Raw genomic sequence first — 21,004 nt, forward strand, 5'->3', positions numbered from 1 at the left:
TTGTGATCTCTCTCTGTCAAATAAATAAATAAAATCTTAAAAAAAAAAAAGCTAATTTAACTAAATAAATAGTAACTTTTAAAAAATAATTTTTAAAAAAGATTTTATTTATTTCACAGAGATCACAAGTAGGCAGAGAAGCAGGTGGAGAGAGGGGAGGAAGCAGGCTCCCCGCTGAGCAGAGAGCCTGATGCGGGGCTCCATCCAGGACCCTGAGATCATGACCTGAGCTGAAGGCAGAGGCTTAACCCACTGAGCCACCCAGGTGCCCCCAAAATAAAAAGAATTTAAAAAAGAAAAAGCCATAGTGAATGGTAATCAGTGTAGAAAGAATGTCTAGTTGGAGGTATTACTAGTATCCACCCTCCTTTAGATCTCTTTGAGATTTATGCAAGATCTGACAGATGGAAGAAGTTCAACATTCAACAAATATTTATTATGCACATTTTATAAGATACTTCAAGAAATAATTCAAACCACAGGGTGGGTAAGTGGGTTTGTGGGTGTTATGTATGAAGGGGGCTTCTAAAAAACTCACTATAAAAACTTTAAAAATATAAAAGTTCAGAAAAAAAAGCAAAATTGAATTTTGAAGATGACATTATCAAAGAAGTGATGGATCTAGAAATATTATTTCAAAAATGGTGTTAAAACTGCTTTAACAAAAAAACTGCTTTAATGAGATAATATTTCGAAGCACTTATTACTATAAGGTTAACTTTTTTATTAAAAATTTTATTTTTTGTTCTTTTTTTTCATTTATTTATTTTTTTTTAATGCTTCCAGGTTTTTTAAAATTCTGTTAGTTAACATCTATTGTAATATTAGTTTCAGGACTAGAATTTAGTGATTCATCACTTACGTATAACACCCTCATCACAAGTACCCTCCTTAATACCCATCACTCATTTAGCCCATCCCCCCATCCACCTCCCCTCAGCTTGCTCTCTATAGTTAAGAGTCTTTTCTGGTTTGCCTCCCTCTATTTTTTCCCAAAGATTCTATTTATTTATTAGAGAAAGAGAGCTAGAGTGAGAGTGAGAGAGCACACACAAGCAGGTAGACGGGCAGAGGGAGGGGGAGAAGCAGACTCCCCGCTGAGCAGAGAGCCCACTACGGGGCTGGATCCCAGGACCCTGCAATCATGACCTAAGGCCAAGGCAGATACTTAACCGACTGAGCCACCCAGGTGCCCCTGTCTCCTTCTCTTTAAAGACTTTATTATTTTTAAGTAATCTCTATACCCAATGTGGGGCTCAAACATAACCCCAAGATCAAAAGTCCTATGCTCCACCAATTCAGCCAGTCAGGCACCCAATTATAAGAGAACTCTTGTTATTACTAGGTTACTCTCACTAAGTACTGCCTATGTGCCAGGCACATTACATGTATTAATTTATTCAATTTAATGCTATGATGAAAATATTTTACCCCCATTTTACAGATGAAGAACCTAGGGTACAGTTAAGTAATCTGTCCAAATATATACATATATGTGTGTGTGTGTATACACACACACACACACATAAATATATCTGGTAAATTTCAGAGTCAGTACTCATATATAGGCATTGTGCTTCACAGCTTATACTTAACAGTAACCACAATAAACAGCACGTAGAATACTGAACACTAAAAATATAATCTTAAAATCATATGTTGGGAGAAAATATAAACCCTAAAAAAAAAATCACTGTACATTAAAAAATACAATACTAGTATATTAGCTATAGAGTATACTAGTATACTAGTATATTAGCTTTGGTAATAAAATATTCACATATGTCTGACCATTCATTATTATATAATCATAATCACCTAAAGTATTTTTTTGAAGCTAGAAATTAATTACTATTAGGTTACTTTAAATGTTAAGATAAAATCAAGAAAGCTATATCTAGGGGCACCTGGGTGGCTCAGTGGGTTAAGCCTCTGCCTTCGGCTCAGGTCATGATCTCAGGGTCCTGGGATGGAGCCCCGCATCGGGCCCTCTGTTCACAAGGGAGCCTCTCTCCGCCTGCTGCTCTGCCTCTCTCTCTCTCTCTGCCTGCTGCTCCACCTACTTGTGATCTCTCTCTGTCAAATAAATAAATAAAATCTTAAAAAAAAAAAAAAAGCTATATCTAAAACTTGTTTTAAGGGTGCCTGGGTGGCTCAGTTGGTTAAGTGTCTAACTCTTGGTTTCAGCTCAGGTCATGATCTCAGAGTCACGGAATCAAGTCCCACGTTGGGCTCGCATTCAGCGTGGAGTCGGCTTGGGATTCTCCCTTTCTCTCCCTCTGCCCCTCCCCCCTCCATGTATACACTCTCTATATATAATATAAATAAATCTTTGGGGCGCCTGGGTGGCCCAGTCGGTTAAGCGTCTGCCTTCAGCTTAGGTCACTCTGGGATCAAGTCCCAACATCAGGCTCCCTGCTCAGTGGAGAGCCTACTTCTCCCTCTTCCTCTGCCTGCTGCTCTCCCAGCTTGTGCCCTCTCTCTGCCTCACTCTCTAGAAAATAAACAAATAAAATATTTTAAAATAAAATAAAATAAATCTTTAAAAAAATATATAAAGAAAATTTGTTTTATACTAGGGTATTATTTTATCATATTAATGTACTATAGATAATTTCCTAAGTTGGCTGTAAAGCATTATTTTGTAAATGTAACTCAAAACTCACTTGAAAACTCATTCTTGCTCTGAATTTGCAAAAAGCTGACCTAAATATGCAGGCTTCCTGCTGAGCAGAGAGCCCAATGCGGGGCTCGATCCCAGGACTCTGAGATTATGACCTGAGCCGAAGGCAGCGGTTTAACCCACTGAGCCACCCAGGCGCCCCAAAAGCTGACCTAAATATGAAGTCTGAAGTTTCATCATTTACCAAGGCATTATGATTTATTACAGCAGACTTATACCTATATAATAGTGATGACACTTTTATCCATTATCAATGTTTTTAAGGCATGAAAATGTGAATTTACTAATGTATCAATGGGCAGCTTCTCCTATTAGATGTTAACCCTACCCAAGGGACCTCTCTGAAAGATTAAGAAATGAAAAACATGAAATCTTATAAACTCCCTCCAGTTAAGATAATAAAAAGGTCACAAAACATAACTTTCGGCATTGGGTGCACTAACCAACCAACAGGCTAAAGCATTCTTTTTAAAAATAGACACATTTTAAAACCTTTTTCAGCTCAACATATCAGATCTAGAATAAACATCCTAACACTCACTTTATCTTTGAGGCATACTCTAACAAAAGTGTTACCAACATAATTTGTAAACAAGTCCTCAGTGTGTATGCAACATTTCTTTATTAAAGTAGAAGAGGTCATAACATCACAAGGAAATGAAAACAGAAGCCATCTGGGCAACAAGCTGCTTCTTAAGAGTTACAAAGAAAATTTGAAAGAACACAAAACAACAAAAAAAATGTAATCAGAGTGCAAATAACAATGAAAAAATAATAACATATATTTTGTAACTACAAATAACTTTCAAAACATATATTAAAATGAGTATTTTACTTCCAAATAGCCACTTTGGACAGTTAGTTACTCCTTTGCTCAAAAACTGTTTTGAATTCTTTCCCAGAAACTTTGACCAAAACCAATTTACAAAACACACCAGTTTGTAGATATGGTAAGATCACAGTAATAGTAACCTACACTCTAATCAATCAGCTCTAATCCAAAGGAATCAGAATCCCTCTTAACTCCCCAGGAGTTGCCCCATGATTATTCCCAATGTTACCCTCCTCAGTACTGTGAACCTCGTCTCTCATTCTGACACTAGACCTACCTTATCCCACTCTGTTTTCCTCCTTGCTCACAGCATCGTTGCACACTGGCCACCTTTCTATTCCTTGAACACACCACGCTCTTTCCTGTCTCAAGGCAGAGAGAGAGATCACAAGTAGACAGAGAGGCAGGCAGAGAGAGGGAGAAGCAGGCTCCCTGCTGAGCAGAGAGCCCGATGGATGCAATGGGATGTGAGGCTCAATCCCAGGACCCTGAGATCACGACCTGAGCCAAAAGCAGAGGCTTAACCTACCCAGACACCCAGGAGCCCCTGGCTTCTCAGTCATAAATCAATGCTGCCTTCTCAGTCATAAGGGCTTTTCTTGACCACCCAATTTAAAGGTGAAGACCTTACCACCAGACACTCGTCCTCTTCTCCCAATTACTCCCTAGCACATTACCTTATTAAAATTACACTGCTTATTTATTTATATATTTGAACTATCAGTCCCGTTTACTAGGATATAAGGTCCAAAACACAAAGAACTTTGTTTTGCTTATCTCTGTATTTTCAGTACCTAGGCCAATACTGAACACACCCTAGGTGCTCAATAATGAAAATGAACAAATGACTCCATGCCCAGAGGTAGATATCATAAATTCTGCCTGCCACTGCCACTTTTACGTCTTCTCCATGGATTCTACAGATCTTAGTCTAGAGGTTCCCTGCTATACTGACACAGGCTATATGGTCAATGCACATTCTGTGCTCTCTTCCTAGATCTGATTATATATACGTCCTCTCCTACTTCTAAACTCCTTCATATATTTCATATCATTCTCCATATGCCTTTATGTCAGAAAATAGAGAATGACCCAATATACCCAAGGGCCAGTACACAGTAAGAGATCAATAAATATGTGCTGACTCACACCTTGTTGTCTCAGGGCTCTGGCACAAGTCATTCAGAAGAAGGGCAGTGCCAGAAGATGATACCAAGAGGATATACCCTGCTCTACCAAGAATCTACCCATGTCTCATAAAAGATAACAATCAAAAGTAATAATAAAATCTCCAGGGACTATGCTTGAATACACTCAATTATGTTTCCTGAATTCCTACCCATGAGGTTTCTTGATCTTTCATGCAAAGAGCACACACCCATACATAAACACTTGCCCCTCTTAGGCTCACCTAACTTCCATATATGTCCAAACAAGCCTGAATTTGCACATTTACAAAGCATAGACCAGCTTTAGTTTTCTCTTTTTAAACAAAAGATACACATATTGTAAAAATTTCAAACTGTACAAAGGAGTACAGAGAAAAGTGACAGTTCCATCAAGCCCACTGCCCAGTGCAGTGTCTAAACCCTGCACCATCCAGTCCCACAAAAATCATTTTCCTGACTTAATAATTGTAATTTTGCATTGTTCTTAATATATCTGAGGTGTTAGGTGTTATATTCAGTTCTGAGAGTCATACAGAGACATTTAAAAACTTTTAAAAGCATATGCCCAAGGTTGTAATGAGAGGCAAACTCGTGAAACATTAGAAGAAATGGCTTCCTACGTAATTTCCAGCAGACTCAAAGGGAAATACTACTCAATCACTTATCTGAAAGGCTGTTAAGTAAGAAAGGGTTAGCCTCTGTTGTACCCGAAACTAAAAGACAGAAACAGAACCGCTGGGTCAAACTTACAGAAAATAAATTCTGACTGACACAGAGAAAGACCTTGGGAAGCAGGTGGTTATTGTATGATGTAACCTCTGGGACATTTCCCAGAAACGTAAACCCTGCCTAGAATTAAAAACAAAGAAAGCCAAAATATTTCATCAGCTAATTCTATCAATCATGTACATTAACAAAACAAATCTAAGGAAAATTGATTGCGATTGCAACCCAGCTTCCCATTTGTCCTCTATTATCATTACGATCATCAGCCAATAGCTACTGAACACAAACTGGGAATTCTAGCATGATCCCATCCCACCCATGCTGTAGAGGTTTTTTCGCAGTTCACCATTAACAAAGTATATGACCTATATAAATGTACTTAACTATACTGCTGTGAAACCTAATAGGAGGACCAAAAATTTGTACTGTTCTCTGGTTCATGGGATTAAAAAAACTGTACCTAGTTCTTTTTAAACATATTACCATTTGGTTTAGTAATAAGGTGTAAAATAAAACCAAGTATAGTCAAAGATTCCTGAAGAAGTCTTTGATAAGTTCAACATTATTAAATTTTATAGTATTAAAATTTTATAAGTAGTATGGCAACTTCAGCCCTCTAAATCTTTGTCACAAAGATACTTAAAACACTGTAAAGAGAACCAAACACTGACTGTCATTTATTTACAAAAAGGATTTGACCTATGCTGACTGAACTCTGAAAAATGGGAAAAGCCTGGTGGTTGGGGAAAAGTAGATCTGTCACATTATTTAGTCAGTGACAATCCCCATGTAACTTAGCCTTTTCTTTTTGCTGAAATGATCTAAGTAGCAAAAGATCCATAATAAAAAAATTTTTTTTTAAAAAGCAAAGTCATATATGGTTCCCAAATATTTATGTACACAATGGAATGTCAATGGTAAATGAGAAACATCCAGACAGCATGTGAGAATCCCTTAACAACCTGAATTCAATGTCTAGGGCCTGGAGTCTACATTTTTAAAATCTCTTAGATGATTTTAATAATTGCTTTGGAAACCAGTCGTATCTTTTCCTAATGATCTCAGTCATTCCCATCTACACACGTCTTTCATTCTATAGCATGTATACACACACAAGGGTGGCTGGCTGGCTGTCAGCAGAGCACGCAATTCTTGATCTCAGGGTTGTGAAGGCAAGCCCCAGGTTGGGTGCAGACATTACTTAAAATGTTTTAAAGAAAGAAGAAAAGAAGAAATACAGAAACTTGATTGTCAGGAGCGAAAACTGTCATCTATTCCCAGAAAATCGAGCATACTAGTTAAGAGCATTATTACTACTCAATTTGACTGGTTTCAAATCCTAAGCCTAATCAATTACTGGCTGTTTAACTCTGGGTATGTAATGTAACTTTTCTTCCTTTTAAAATCGTACTTTCTCAGAGGATCGTTAATGAGAATTAAATAATGGAACATGTGCAAAACAATTAGAGCAGGGCCTAGACAATAACAAGAGCTCATTACATCATTATTTTTATTGTTTAATATAGGAAAGAAAGGAGACCCAAGCAAGTTGGAGTAGTCAAAAATTTGAAAGAGCACTTGGTATATGAATGTGCCTTGAAGGATGGTTAGAGGATTAAAGGTAAGAAGAAACAAAGGTAGTAAGCACAAAAAATTTAAGAGACCAAGGACTTTACGGTTCAAAATGGGCATTTTGGACCATAAGCTCAATTGTTTTAAGTGGATCCATTTATATGCAGCCAGAATGCCAGGCAGAGGAGTCAAGCAATAATTCAACAGATAACAGGAAGCCCTTAACTGTTCTTAAATAGGACAGTAATGTGTTAAATGCAGCATTTTAGAATTTCTACCTGGGCAAACTGCCAGCCTGAGTATAAAGAACCAAACTACAAGGGGATAAGCCAATGATAAAGTTTGGAAACACCTGTGTCTACTAAAATATCAATTATCACTCTGAGAATTGAATACCAATAACCAGAATCTTCCAGAATGGAGAGGTTCATATAAACAGAAATGCCTACTATGAAAAGATCAGAAGAACTATTTGTAGATGATTTAGAAGTTAGTAGCATAGAGATATGTCATGAAAATGTCCAAAATCATGAAAATTACATGTGTAATAATACTTGTACATATGTATGAACTTCTTTCTCCAGAACATCTTTAAAGATTCCTAGTTAAGGGACAGAGCATTTGTTTTCTAAAGGACATTTATCCCCCACTACCTTTTCTCAAGAAGAAAAATACTTTCAGAACATATCCACAACCTCCTCTGGCTACTAAATTTTTTAATTTTACTATCTATAAAAGTTAAAATCTCAGAAATCATTTATGAAATACATAGGCTAATTATTGCATCCTCAACAGAACCAAATCATAACCCTTAAATCCCTGATAGAACAAATGGTAAATGGCATTCAAGTTAATGTCATTAAAATAAAATTTTAGTAAACCAAAATTTACCCAAAACAATTATGAAGAGCAACAGCCATTGTTAAATCAATTTTTGGATCCTGGAACAAAAAAAAAATGTTTAATAAATCATAGAATTCAAATAACAAATGGTGCAAATTCTTAGCAAGTTCCAAACTCTTCTCATCATATACTTTTTTAAGGTTTTAAAACCTTCTGGGTGGCTCAGTCAGTTAAGCTTCTGCCATCAGCTCAGGTCATGACCCCAGGGTCCTGAGGCAGAGCCCCACATCTAGTTCCCTATTTAGCAGGGAGTCTGCTTCTCCCTCTGTCCTCCCCCAAACCATACTCACGCTTGCGCGCTCGCGCGCTCTCTCTCTCTCTCTCTCTCATAAATAAATAAATAAAATCTTTTAAAAAAATATTTTATTTTTAAGTAATCTCTACACCCAACTTGTGGCTCAAACCCCCAAACCCCATCAAGAGTTGCATGCTCCAACTGAGCCAGCTAGGCGCCCCACTTCCCATATTTAAAAATTTAAGGGACACCTGGGTGGCTCAGTCTGTTAGGCCTCTGCCTTTGGCTCAGGTCATGATCTCTTCTTGCGGGGAACCTGCTTCTCCCTCTCGACCCTGCTAGTGCTCTCTCAAATAAGTAAAATCTTAAAAAAAAAAAAATTACAGCAACACATGAAAGGGAAATTCCACATCCCCTTTAACCACATAAACACAAACATCCCTGGCATCCTTACTCTTTTTGTCACCAAGGTTACCAACACACATACTCTGCTGCTCAAACCAGGGTAAAATGAAGAAATACATTATGCCTCATGCTAGTATGCCTTCACAATGCCTGATTTACTATGTTATTGAAAACGTAACACTTCAGTTAAGCTCCACTGGCTAATAAAAGGTAGATAATGAAAACAGTGAGTTTTCTAGGGGTGAATTTTACTATGTCCCAGGCCATAGTGAACAGCTCATAATGGTCTCCTTGTCACATCATTTAAAGTGAGCTAGAGAATATTTGAAATCCCACAATGTATCAGGCTCCAGGAGAAACTCCAAAAGTAACAACCATGACTCTATTAAATGTGATTTGCTTAAATTTTTCAGAAAGTCTACGACGAGGCAATATGCCAAAAACTGTTCAACAAAAAACAAACAAAATCTTTCATATGTAACTGGAAGTAATATGTTAACACTGAGAGGAAATCTACTTAAAAATAGGAAATACATTTTTTAAAAAAGAATTGGGAAATAAATGATAGAGGGTAACTATTAATCAAAACTCCTTATGAAAAAATTCAAAGAACATCATCCCTGGAAATTAATGGTATCATTTATAGAAGAGCAGCACATTTTTATTTCATATGTTCTCATGCAAAATGAAAAATAATGAACCACTTAAAAACAGAAAATCCTTGGTAGACTACTTGTGATTAAGAGCTATAAAAAGTAGAAAAGTAGAAATAGGCCCATCTGATCAGAAAAGATCAAAGTCTGTTGAAATGTGTGCTAGCACAGGTATGAGGAAACCAGTATTCTTATACTGTGGGTAGGAGTGTCTTATAGAGATAGTTGGCAATATCAATCAAAATTATAAATGTATCTACCCCTTTGACTCAGCAATTCCACTTCTAGGAATTTATCTGACAGATACATTCATATATATGCCATATATATAAATGCAAGAATTACACTGCAGTGTCAGTAAAACCAGTTGAATAAATTATGATAAATCCAATCAATGCAGCTATACAAAAAGAATGAAGATGTATTTATTGATTTGGGGTTAAGTGAAGAGAACAAAATGCCCCAAAAAAGTATAGTTTTTAAGGATGCTGTTTGAGTTGAAAAGGAGGGTGATAAGGATATATATATATATATATATATGTATATACATGTATCTGTACAGATCATCTCTGAAATTATACACAAGAAACTGCTAACTGGTTGCTTCCAGGAAAACTAAATGAAAGGCAGGACAACAGGAGACTCTCCTTTATATGCTGTTGTACCTCTGGAATTTCAAACTATATGAATGTATTACCTAAAAAGAAATATAAATTAACCAAACTTTAAAAGTGGGAAGGGTGAAAGGTTAAGAAGACTGAGTAACAAATGTGACCCAGTAAATAAGTGCTCCCGTTGTGGCCTTTTTAAAATTGCCTCTTTTCTCCTTCCATCTAATGTGCTCCTTTCCATTCCTTCCTGTTAACTTTCCCAGTCCATTTTAATCTCCTCCACGTAGGCCTATCACGGTCCCATGTTATAACTATCTAGATTGGCTTCAAGTACTAAATGCCAAAGAGGTTGATGGACTTTGTTCCAGTAATCATCACACAAAATGGGCACGACATCAGATGTTTAAAAAAAAAAAAAAGAGTTATTTACAGTAGGGTAGATAACAGTACTTACATAAAACAAGAAAAAAAATAAGGTGGGGAATGACAGGGAAGTGAACATACGATTTCACAATATTGTAAAAAATTCTTCCAGTGGCACCTGGGTGGCTCAGTGGGTTAAAGCCTCTGCCTTCCACTCAGGTCATGATCTCAGGGTCCTGGGATCGAGCCCCACATCGGGCTCTCTGCTCAGCAGGGAGCCTGCCTCCCCCTCTCTCTGCCTGCCTCCCTGCCTACCTGTGCTCTCTGTCTGTCAAATAAATAAATAAAATCTTAAAAAAAAAAAAAATTCTTCCAAACCTAACTACCTAACTTTAAACACTCATTCAATACTGTCTCCTGTGTCTTTTCATAAATATCTTATTATCAAAAAAAACAAAACAAAACAAAACAAAAAAACAAACCCACTTAATAAAAACAATATCTGTGAAAAAAAAGTGATTTTCCCACTTCATAATTTAAAAACCAAACCTGAATTCCCAACAGGGCTATGGAGTGGCTCTGCACCTAGAATACCTAAGTTAATGGTCACCATGGTCACTGCTCCTTAACTGCTTAAGCTAATTGCTCTTTTCATTCCCTTATGTCCTTTATTTGCAAATGTATGCATATATTAGTATTTCACATGCTAGGGTCTTATTCTGTCACATTTTATATTATAGAGTCAATATTTCTGTATCCCAAAATTTAAATAAAGGCCTAGAGTCTCACCTACTAAAACTGAAACAGAATTAACCCTTACAAGACACCAAAGAAACAACACCTTCTTCGTCCAGAGCAATGTTTGCTTCTAGAAGAACTAACTCCTATCAGATATTTTCCCCCGTGCAGTCAATGGGAGAAAAGGCCACGACTGATCTTATGGTATCTGGGACTCTGGGTAGGAACTACTGCAAAGAGGGTATTTTGGACAAAGACAACTGGTTAACTATATATTCACACTGCAACCCGACCAACAACCATCATAAAGAAAAGCTCTTCCTGAAAGTTGTCAAAAATAACTGAAGTCCACAGTCTTCAATATTCTCAGTTTGAGTAGATATTATACTAATTGTAAGTAGGTGAACAAGTTATGTAAAAATATCCTTTATGTGGGTTTAAAATGTTATTCTTGGAGCACCTGGGTGGCTCAGTCCGATAAGCATCCAACTCTTGATTTTGGCTCAGGTTGTGATCTCAGGGTTATGAGATCAACCCTAGCATCTGGCTCCACAGCAGGCTGGGCAGGGAGCCTGCTTAAGATTCTCTCTCCCTCTGCTCTTTCCACACCCTACCCCCATCCCCACACATGCATACTCTTTCTCTCTCTTTAAACAAATAAAGCAAAATAATGTGTTATTCTTACGTCACCCAATCTCCCTATTATCTCCTCCATCACATACAGAAGGCCCACAGACAGTAAAATTCCTCTTATTTTAACAGATAACTTTCCAAAATGCCCAACATTCATTAAAATCTGAAAATCAAGCTCCCCTTTTCTAGAACTACTAATTTACAACAAAACACACTGATAAGATTTTTCATTTATTTACAAATAACAATCCAGAAAAACATCTTCAGAATTATCTTGAGATTCTTTACCTTGTAACCACAATGACAGAAAACCACTTAGAAAAAAAAGGTCTCTGTGCCCCACAAAAAAGGTAATTAATATTTTAAAAGCAGAAGATGAACATACATGTGAAATATACATTATGTAGTTATACAAACTAAATCCTTAACTTTCCAACTTGGCATAATGACAGAGTAGTTGGAAGGGACTGTAAAAGAAAATACTCAACAGCTTAAAATTAACAATGGGCCCATTTATTCAAGGTAGGATGGTTCTCCCATTTCAGCTTGAGAGGACTGAAAGTCTCTTTCTATCCTCCTCTAGGAGGGAAACTCTGCAGCTGGCCTGTCTGGAGAATCACTCAAATATATTCACAGCTTTGCTCAAAGTCAAGCAATGGCAAGAAAAGTCTTCATCTTCACTTTCCACTGGAAACCAACACAGAGAAATGTTGACTTTGAGATATTAAAATTTCATCCTTCAAGGATCATTTCAACTAATTTCTCCTGCAGGAAGCCGACCCCACAAAAAAGCCCACTGAAACTGAGAAACACTTATCTGTATCTTTGTAATTTCACCAAATACTGTCTTGTGATAGGTCTTATAACAATGTCTAGTACGGCACTTAATTCTTTTCTCCCCAACCTTTTTACCCCCCAATATTTTATACCTTCTTTAATGGTTTCTAGGAAGTATACCTATAACTGCTGAATAAATGAATTCTTGGCAAAATGTTTCACAGCTCTCTTTTCTCCGTTCTGTCTTATACTCCCAAGCCGAGCTCCATACTCCAGAAAGTAGTAAATTTCCTTTGCTTTTTAAATCCAACTAAAATCTTGTCTGAGTTGGTAACAACTAATCCTCTCCTAACTCTTGAGAATCAAAATCATTATTTGTATTAATATTAATTTGTATTAAAATATTTGACCTCATCTTATCTGCTAAAGAAACAATGTAGATGTTTTATGGAGAATTGGAAGCTCATCTTCAGGAAATTCAAATACTGACATTTAAGGAAAAAAACTCTAATATCATAAATCAGAAAACACAAAACAGAGTATTGCAACCTTAAGATGCCATACTTAAAAGATGTTATTCACAAATATATCATCCTTCCTGTAATTCCATCGTGAGGAACATCAACTTGCCAAAATATGGCCTTGAATTGTGCAAGAAGTCTCCTATTTCTTCTTATAAAATATACTGGCAAAGACCAATAACCCACACTGCTACAAAGAAACCCATCCCCACATTCCATGGCTTTCAAGGCAATTCCATAAATACAGGGTCATAAAAAGGCAGCCTACAAACTGTTGTAGCCAGCACTCCATTTTAAGAATAGGAAACTGAAGACAATGACACGTGATTATATAGTCACAGTAATGTGAGGATGCTTTTAAAAGGATATAAGACAATCTTGTCTTAGAAACCCACCTACTAAAAAAGAAGGCAAAACTTGTACACTATAGATAATGGGAAAATCTATGTGAAATGTTAAATATTGTATAGTTGGCAAGAAAAAAACGTATAGTTTGCATTCTTTAATACACAAAGTCACAACCAGCACATTCACATGCTAATAACAATAAAATCTCAGGAAAACAGAATGTTCAGGTCCCAGCCAATGGTCTACTTAACACAAATACACTTGCTATCACAGGATTCCAATGTTATAAGGGAATGTAAATAGCCCTATGGAGTTGGACATAGCAACAAATGAACAGAGGAAAAACTGTATGCTTTTGGACTCTAAACATAAATATGCAGCTTCCCAGCTAAGCACAAACTTGTGATTTTTTTTTTTTTTCAATTCCAGTAGACTCTAAGTAAAAAAAATAACTCCTACGTTACCCATAATTACAGGGCTTTTGATATTGCAAGTCTCAAAATATTTTTTCTTAATATTATATTATTATTGTTGTAAAAAATAAGAGCTAAGAGAATACAATGTACCCGACCTTGCTAAGAATTTCATACCTATCATTAATATGAGAAGCACTAAATTAATGTCTTAAGGCATGCTGTCAAGTTTTAATTACTTTTTGACACAATTAATTAAACAATTTAGTGACCACAGAAATATCTCCCAATAATTTTACATAATTAAGGCGGAATAAATATAACTGGAGAACTAAGTAAGATGAGGTGTAACATTACTAATCTTATTACAACAATATAAATTAGTTATTAGGCACACATCTTTATTAGGCAATGTTATAGGCATGTTAGAACTGAACCACACAAGGGGTTAAAAGTAACTACAATGAAAGCCAACAGCCTAGCAGCACAGTTGAGCCAACATTCCCTTCTCTCCTCCCCTCCCCTTCCCATCCTCTCCAGTCCAGAATGAATTGCATGCCCCACTGCACAAGGCCCAAAAAGGTCACAGGAGATGGCAGAGACTTTTGTAAGAGAACAGAAATAACTCAGCAGCTTTGTTACCATAGTCTCTTTTAATCAGTATGTTCAAAATCCTTTAATTAGCACTCTGTCTACACAAGGAAAGCATTTCTTCTGTGCCAAGGGAGGGCACATATGTATGTACACAGTGTTCTGTTTTATCAACATCACAACATGGAGCTAGGCCTCAAATTGTCTGCCAGGAAACTAAAGCACAGAAAACTCTTTTAAAGGCATGGTACCACAAAACTTACACATCACATTTGCATTTCTACTACCAAACCACACAGTGATGATTTAGTTTGTTTCATTAGGTGTCAATTTGTTTCTGGACTTCTTCCCTACCAAAACTGGATGCATTTTAAACTAAACAATAGCTTCTATAGTCCATTATTTATAAAGTAAGATATTCAAACTTAATATAAATAATGTTAACAGAACATAAAAACAAGACAATAGTAAGGTATCATTCTTTCCCTCATAAGAGAGCTTCAGGAAGAGAAAAAAATTGCCTTGCTCAAACAGGAATAAATCATAAAACACATTTTCACATGGATGCTTTCCATTCAAAATTTCATCCAACCATGAAGTCTTAAAACTTAAAGGCTGGATTACATATATGTATTTCCTTGTAAAATCTGATTAACTGGAATCAAGACAAAAATTGGTGGTAAATTAAAGTTAACTGTTTAAAAAATAAAATAAAATAAACTGTTTAAAAAATCCACAGACAAGAAACAAGGAAAACTCCATTAGTAAATTGGGATTAGCTGTATTTTAGCTATTTTCACACGTTACAAACTTAATCTTTCAAAATCAAGTTGTGTGTATATATATTATAAGAAGCAGTGTATGTGTATACACAGACACACACACACATATAATTAAAAGAACAGCCTCCGAAACTCCTGATTAGAGAAACCACCTAATTAAAGAAACAATATATAGATAAAATTTATCATTAGGGAAGCAGCATAACATAAATCCTTGAAAGCCAGCTCTTCCCACACCAGCCATGCGAGCTCATAGCAGTTTTGTACAATGGGTACGGTACCACTATTTCACAGATTGACAGGAGAATTAAATGAGATGATGCACTTAAACACTTGGCAAAAATCCAAAAGTTTGCTCGCAAGGCTGTTGGGGGTGGGGAGTAATATGTATTCTTAATGTATATAATGTATATAACGTAATATGTATTCTTGTGCATTGCACAAAAGTATAAATTGACACAGCCTATCGAAATTATATATATATATGTGTGTGTGTGTGTGTATCCATATATATGTGTGTGTATACACACACACAAACAGTTGACTCTTAAACAGCATGGGGTTGGGGTACTGACTGCACTATACAGTCAAAAATCTACATATAGGGACGCCTGGGTGGCTCAGTTGGTTGGACGACTGCCTTCGGCTCAGGTCATGATCCTGGAGTCCCGGGATCGAGTCCCACAACGGGCTCCCAGCTCCATGGGGAGTCTGCTTCTCCCTCTGACCTTCTCCTTGCTCATGCTCTCTCTCACTGTCTCTCTCTCAAATAAATAAATAAAATCTTTAAAAAAAAAAAAAATCTACATACAACTTTTGACTCCCTCCAAAATTTAACTACACTAATAGCCTACTGTTCACTGAAAACTTTACCAATAACAAAGAATCTATTAACACAAATTTTCATATTATATATACTTTACTTTTATAATACAGTAAGCTAGAAAAAAAATATTAAGAAAATCAAAAGGGAGTGCTTGGGTAGTTCGGTTAAGCATCTGACCCTTGAATTTGGCTCAGGTCATGATGTCAGGGTCTTGAGATCAAGCCCTGCAGCAGGCTCCGCACTCAAGTGTGCTTGAGATTCTCTCCCTTTCCCTCTGCCCCTCCCCAAGCCTGCCTGTGCTCTCTCTCTCTCTCACTCTCTCTAAAATAAAAAAATCAATCTTAAAAAGAAAAATGAAAATCAGAAGGAAGAGAAAATACATTTACAGAATTGTATATATATTTATTGGAAAAGAAATCCCTGTGTAAGTGGACCTACACAGTTCAAATCTGTGTTGTTCAAGAGTCAACTGTGTTATACATACACATATAAAATTATGCATATATGGTACCCACCACAGCACTCTTTGAAATAACAATACTAGAAACAATATAAATGCCTTTCCATAGGGGACTGGTTAAATGTATGTTACTTCCCTACAAGAGAATTCTACATAGTTGTTTAAAACAAAAACAAAAACCTTTAGGGAAAGTTCTCCATGATAAACTATTGTGAAAAAAAGACATGGAGCAGTGTGTATAACATGCTACCATATAAGTAAACGGGGAGTGGATATTCCTATTTATTTGACTACGAAAAAAAAAGCCCTCTGGAACATTATACAAGCAATTAGTAGCAAGCAGAAATGGTGCTTGACATATGTCATGCCTCAAAAAAACACCATCATCATCATGAAAATATATCCTTAAATTGTATACACAGAATACATTCAAACTAAATCAATAATGTAGTAAACAACAAAATCTCAATTATTTATAAGCTGACTATCTAGGAGATCCAAGCCCTCAATCCCTCTTCAAATATAAGTAGTCTCTGGCAATTCTACTGTTGACTATCACCTTCACCAGAAAGTGAGTGGAGGAAAACACCCAAAACAGTCATTTTATTTTATATTGATCAACAGTTTTTAATTAACAGCTTCTGGAGCTGAAAGAAACAATGAAAATCCCATTGTGCAGCCTTCTAATATTACATATAAAGAAACTAAGGTTAAGATTCCCCATATTAGTGACAGTTCAAATGTTTGAAGTCTACCCCCTAATTAAATGCTTTCCATTTCCTTATTAATAAGATGGGGGAGGGGGCACCTGGGTGGCTCAGTGGGTTAAAGCCTCTGCCTTCAGCTCAGGTCATGGTCTCAGGGTCCTGGGATCGAGCCCCGCATTGGGCTCTCTGCTCGGCGGGGAGCCTGCTTCCTCCTCTCTCTCTGCCTCTCTGCCTACTTGTGATCTCTCTCTCTCTCTCTCTCTCTAATAAATAAATAGATGTCTTTAAAAAAAAAAAAATAAGATGGGGGAGACTGAAAATAAGCTCAACTGAAATCAATTATCCTTGCTAAATTACCTCCCCTCCACATCTTTTATTATACATAACTAAGTTTTCCAAGATTAAATCCCATAAGCAATTGTAATGAGTACAGGTTATCCAGAGAATTCAACAACTCAGCCCTGAAGTTTCCAGGACTAAGCATTGAATGAACATCTGTAATAAAATCTGTGAAGTTTGCTTACACTAGAGATTGTCAGAGGCATGTTGAAATCCTTGCCACCTTGCAGCCGGAAACCCCAAGGAGCTGGGCCAACCAAGGACACACTGTAGTTGCTCATGGCTCTGATAGCTCAAAGTCCAATCTCAGAAAATGAAAGAAACTGTGAAAGAAAATTAGATGGTTAACAAAATGTTTATTTGAAGCCCCATTACCTATTTAATTGTACTTAATATAAACTCAACTAAATTATGTTCAGTATCTTGTTTCGGGGGTATGAGAAGATACTGAGAAGTCTACATTAAGTTCTCATTACAGTCTTTTCAGGAATAGGAATCTATGAGCTAATACACAATTTCTAAACTGATGCCAACTTCCATGGTCTAAAAATTCCGCATCAGAATCTATTTCTAGACATTTGATCAGTTCTATAACTTGCGACAGTATAATTTGTGGCCTCTTGCATACAGACTTTAACTCAAAGTACTTTACAACACTTCATTACACATAGGAGAAAGAATAAGATTTTATTTCAGGTTTAATTCAAAATGATTTTCCCCTCCCCTCTACCGCATGCATTCTTTAGCCTGCAGTTGGTAAGAGTCCTTAAATTCAAAGCTACTCTCCGATATGAAAAGGACTGCAAATCTGTAGACTCTCACTCATGCTTTCCACATGCAAAATTCTTTAAAGTGTTTTTTAATGCACAAAACTATTCTCTCCAATCATAAACAATTTGTATTTCCTCTTATAAGGACATGGTATTTTCAACACTTAGAGCAATATTTACTTTTCCTTTAGACAGACAATGATAGGCAATACTCTAGCAGCACAGTGATCTTTCAGTGAGAACTTGCTTCTTATTTTATACACACATCACATAAAGCAAAGTAAAGAATGAGCATTAACCACACAGTGAACGAGACTGACTAAATGGGGTAGAAATAGAAGGTCAATGCATGAAAGGGAACTGGAGCTTTAGAAAGGCAGCAGCACTTCAGCGCTCTTTTTTGTTTTGCTCTAAGTGCACTCATAATGACTCTCATGGTTTTACTTTTATAGGATTTTAAAAAAAGTGTGACTTTGAGTTTGGTATTGGTTGGTATGATGGTTATGTGTAGTGGGTGAAATTGGGAGAAATGGATATTTTCTAAAATGTAATACTAAGAAACAATATTATTTTGCCCTTTAAAATGTTAAAAATATAGTGGATGTATAATTTAATCATTTTAAATCACATTTTTTAAAAAATTGTTGAAGACACACTTCCTTGGAAAATCTGTGCTTTTAGACTAAATCACCACCTTGTATTACCAGTCTTAAAATATTTTTCCATTTTTTTAACCATTCAAAACTTTGATCCCATTACACCAAATTAATATTGGCACATGTAGGTATGTGAACCATTGGGAATATTATAAAAACAAACAGATTACATCTTCTCATAAGGGGAAAATGAGGCAAAACTTTCAAGTCTGGTCCTTAAAGAAAAATTAAACCAGTGAAAAATCTGTACAGTACCTACCCAGAAATGAAATGAACTTTCCACAGGCATGGCTAATACACATTCAGTACTGATGTAATACACACAGCGCACTAAAAAGACCCAATGGCCATGCCAGAAGTCAAACTGTTGGATACACATGAACAACACATAATAAGATAATTAAGAGTCACACATAATTTAACTGCTTTCCCGCTGTAATAAAAGATTTTCGTAGAACTAGTAAAGAAAGACTGTTTTGACGCTGGCATTTATAATACAAATCAGAAGAGTGTAAAGCCAACAGATATTTCACAGGAAGCCTGCCCCCTCCTTTTTTAATCTTTAACTTGTATCAAGAGAACAATGTGAAAGTTAGGCTCAACTTCCTCTGGACCCACTGTTTCCTACAAGAAAATGTATGCAATTTATATATCAAACCATGTACATACAACTTCCCTTTACTTGGGAATTCCCTTCATAACTTGACTTCATTTATTAAAATTTACTGGCAAGGTCACAGCCACACTACAGAACCAGTGTCGTTTCTAGTATTCTCTCTGTTAGCTTCATTTGCCTTAAAACATTCTGATCCCTATGCAATGGTAACACTACTATTGGCTTTTTCCCGGTCTCCCCCATCTGGTTATTAGTGCCCAAGCTCCTCCTAAAATACTAAGCAGGGAGGAAATAGTGAGCAGCCTATTCTGCTTTCAAATACGAAGAAAATGTTGGACTTTCCCGTTCAGTTTGGAGTTTTCTCTTAGGAAAGTCTAAACAATGTCTTCGCTTTAATATTTGAGAAGGAAGCTTGGTATTTCCCACGCTTCTATGCCGGCTTCTTCGGTGAATGAGAAGGGGAAAAGGAGAACCCAAAGTGACAAGAAGGGCCTGAAATTAACGAGCAGTATCATTAGATTCTCTTTTTCCCCAAATTCAGAGATAATGGGGATAGAGCTGAGGAACTAAAGCCACAGGCACATGATGAAAGCAGTCGACAAGAAATTTTCCAGCAGAGGTTTACGCCTAGCCCTGTTTGCCAAATAAGGCTCCGGAGCCGGCTATTTCCGTGGCTGGCAGGTCCGACGTCCTCACCGTCAGGAAGGCGGACTTGGGATAGGATCTGGCGATCACACCCTAGACCTACCCTGCCGACGCAGCCACGAATTTTCTTTCCTAGCTCTGCCCTGGCCAGACGCCCTTCCTTTTTCCACTTACTGTCAAATGCACTGAACGCACAGTCTTACAAAAGCCCCAACAAGTACTCAAGTATTAATAAATCTGGCGATTATGACAGATTTTTTTTTTTAAACAAGCTTTATTTCTGGTCGCCCGGCTGTTTCCCCAAACAGGTACGCAATTTTAAGTACCAGGAAGGAAATAAACACTTCTCAGCGCGAAAGCAAACAAAAAACAGCAACACGCCTTTCCCGTTTAGTCTCACTCCCTACACCCCTGCAGGAGGTGGGTGTACCCAGACGCCAAAGTAGGTGCCCACCGACGCCCGGCGACTCCCGGTAGCTGGCTGGCCGGCGGGTCGCTGCGGGGGTGCGCCAGAGTTCCACGACCCTGCCTCCGCCACACTCGTCCCGGCCGACCCGAGCTCCAGGAACTTCAGCGCTCGCCCTCTGGCCTTGCGCCCACTCCCGCGCCGCCCTCTCCCGGGAGCTCCTCTTCCCACGCGGTACTCTCACCTCCGCCGCTCCAAAAAGCACCTGAGGAGGCGTCCCCGCGCTAAGCGCGCCCCCTCCTGCTCCCCAGCTGGGCTTCCCTCCGCGCACCGGGCGTAGGGAGACCGCTTTCCCCACTCTTCCCTTCGGGATAGAGGAGCAGCGCATCCCCAACCGGCGGTCACTCACCTCCACTGCGGCGCGGCACTGCCTCCGCCTCCGACCAGCGCTGACAAGTGATTCGAGATGCGTGCGCCGTCCCCACCGCCCGGGGAACTTCCGCCTCCTTGCACTCCCCGACCCCGCCCCCAGGCGGAGACACGCTCCCCCCTCCGCCCCCGCTCCGCTCCCGGCCCCGCCCCCGGCCCGGCCGGGCTGCCCCAGACGAGCGGAGTAGGGTAAGC

At 37.8% G+C, this 21,004-nt stretch overlaps 1 protein-coding gene across 8 annotated transcripts in view; it reads right to left on the reverse strand.

Annotated features, from left to right (window-relative positions):
* The window catches only part of LOC111156592 (PDZ and LIM domain 5), a 212,474-nt gene extending 194,906 nt beyond the window's left edge, over positions 1-17,568 (reverse strand). For all 8 annotated transcript variants that reach the window (XM_022517627.1, XM_022517610.1, XM_022517604.1 and 5 more), the window contains exon 1: positions 17,473-17,568. In XM_022517627.1, the coding sequence (XP_022373335.1) occupies positions 17,473-17,568 (96 nt within the window). The remainder of the gene's footprint in view (positions 1-17,472) is intronic.
* Between the last annotated feature and the right edge of the window lie 3,436 nt (positions 17,569-21,004).

The sequence above is a fragment of the Enhydra lutris genome, unplaced genomic scaffold (assembly GCF_002288905.1).
Source record: "Enhydra lutris kenyoni isolate GAN:26980312 unplaced genomic scaffold, ASM228890v2 scaffoldscaffold3, whole genome shotgun sequence".
NCBI lineage: Eukaryota > Metazoa > Chordata > Mammalia > Carnivora > Mustelidae > Enhydra > Enhydra lutris.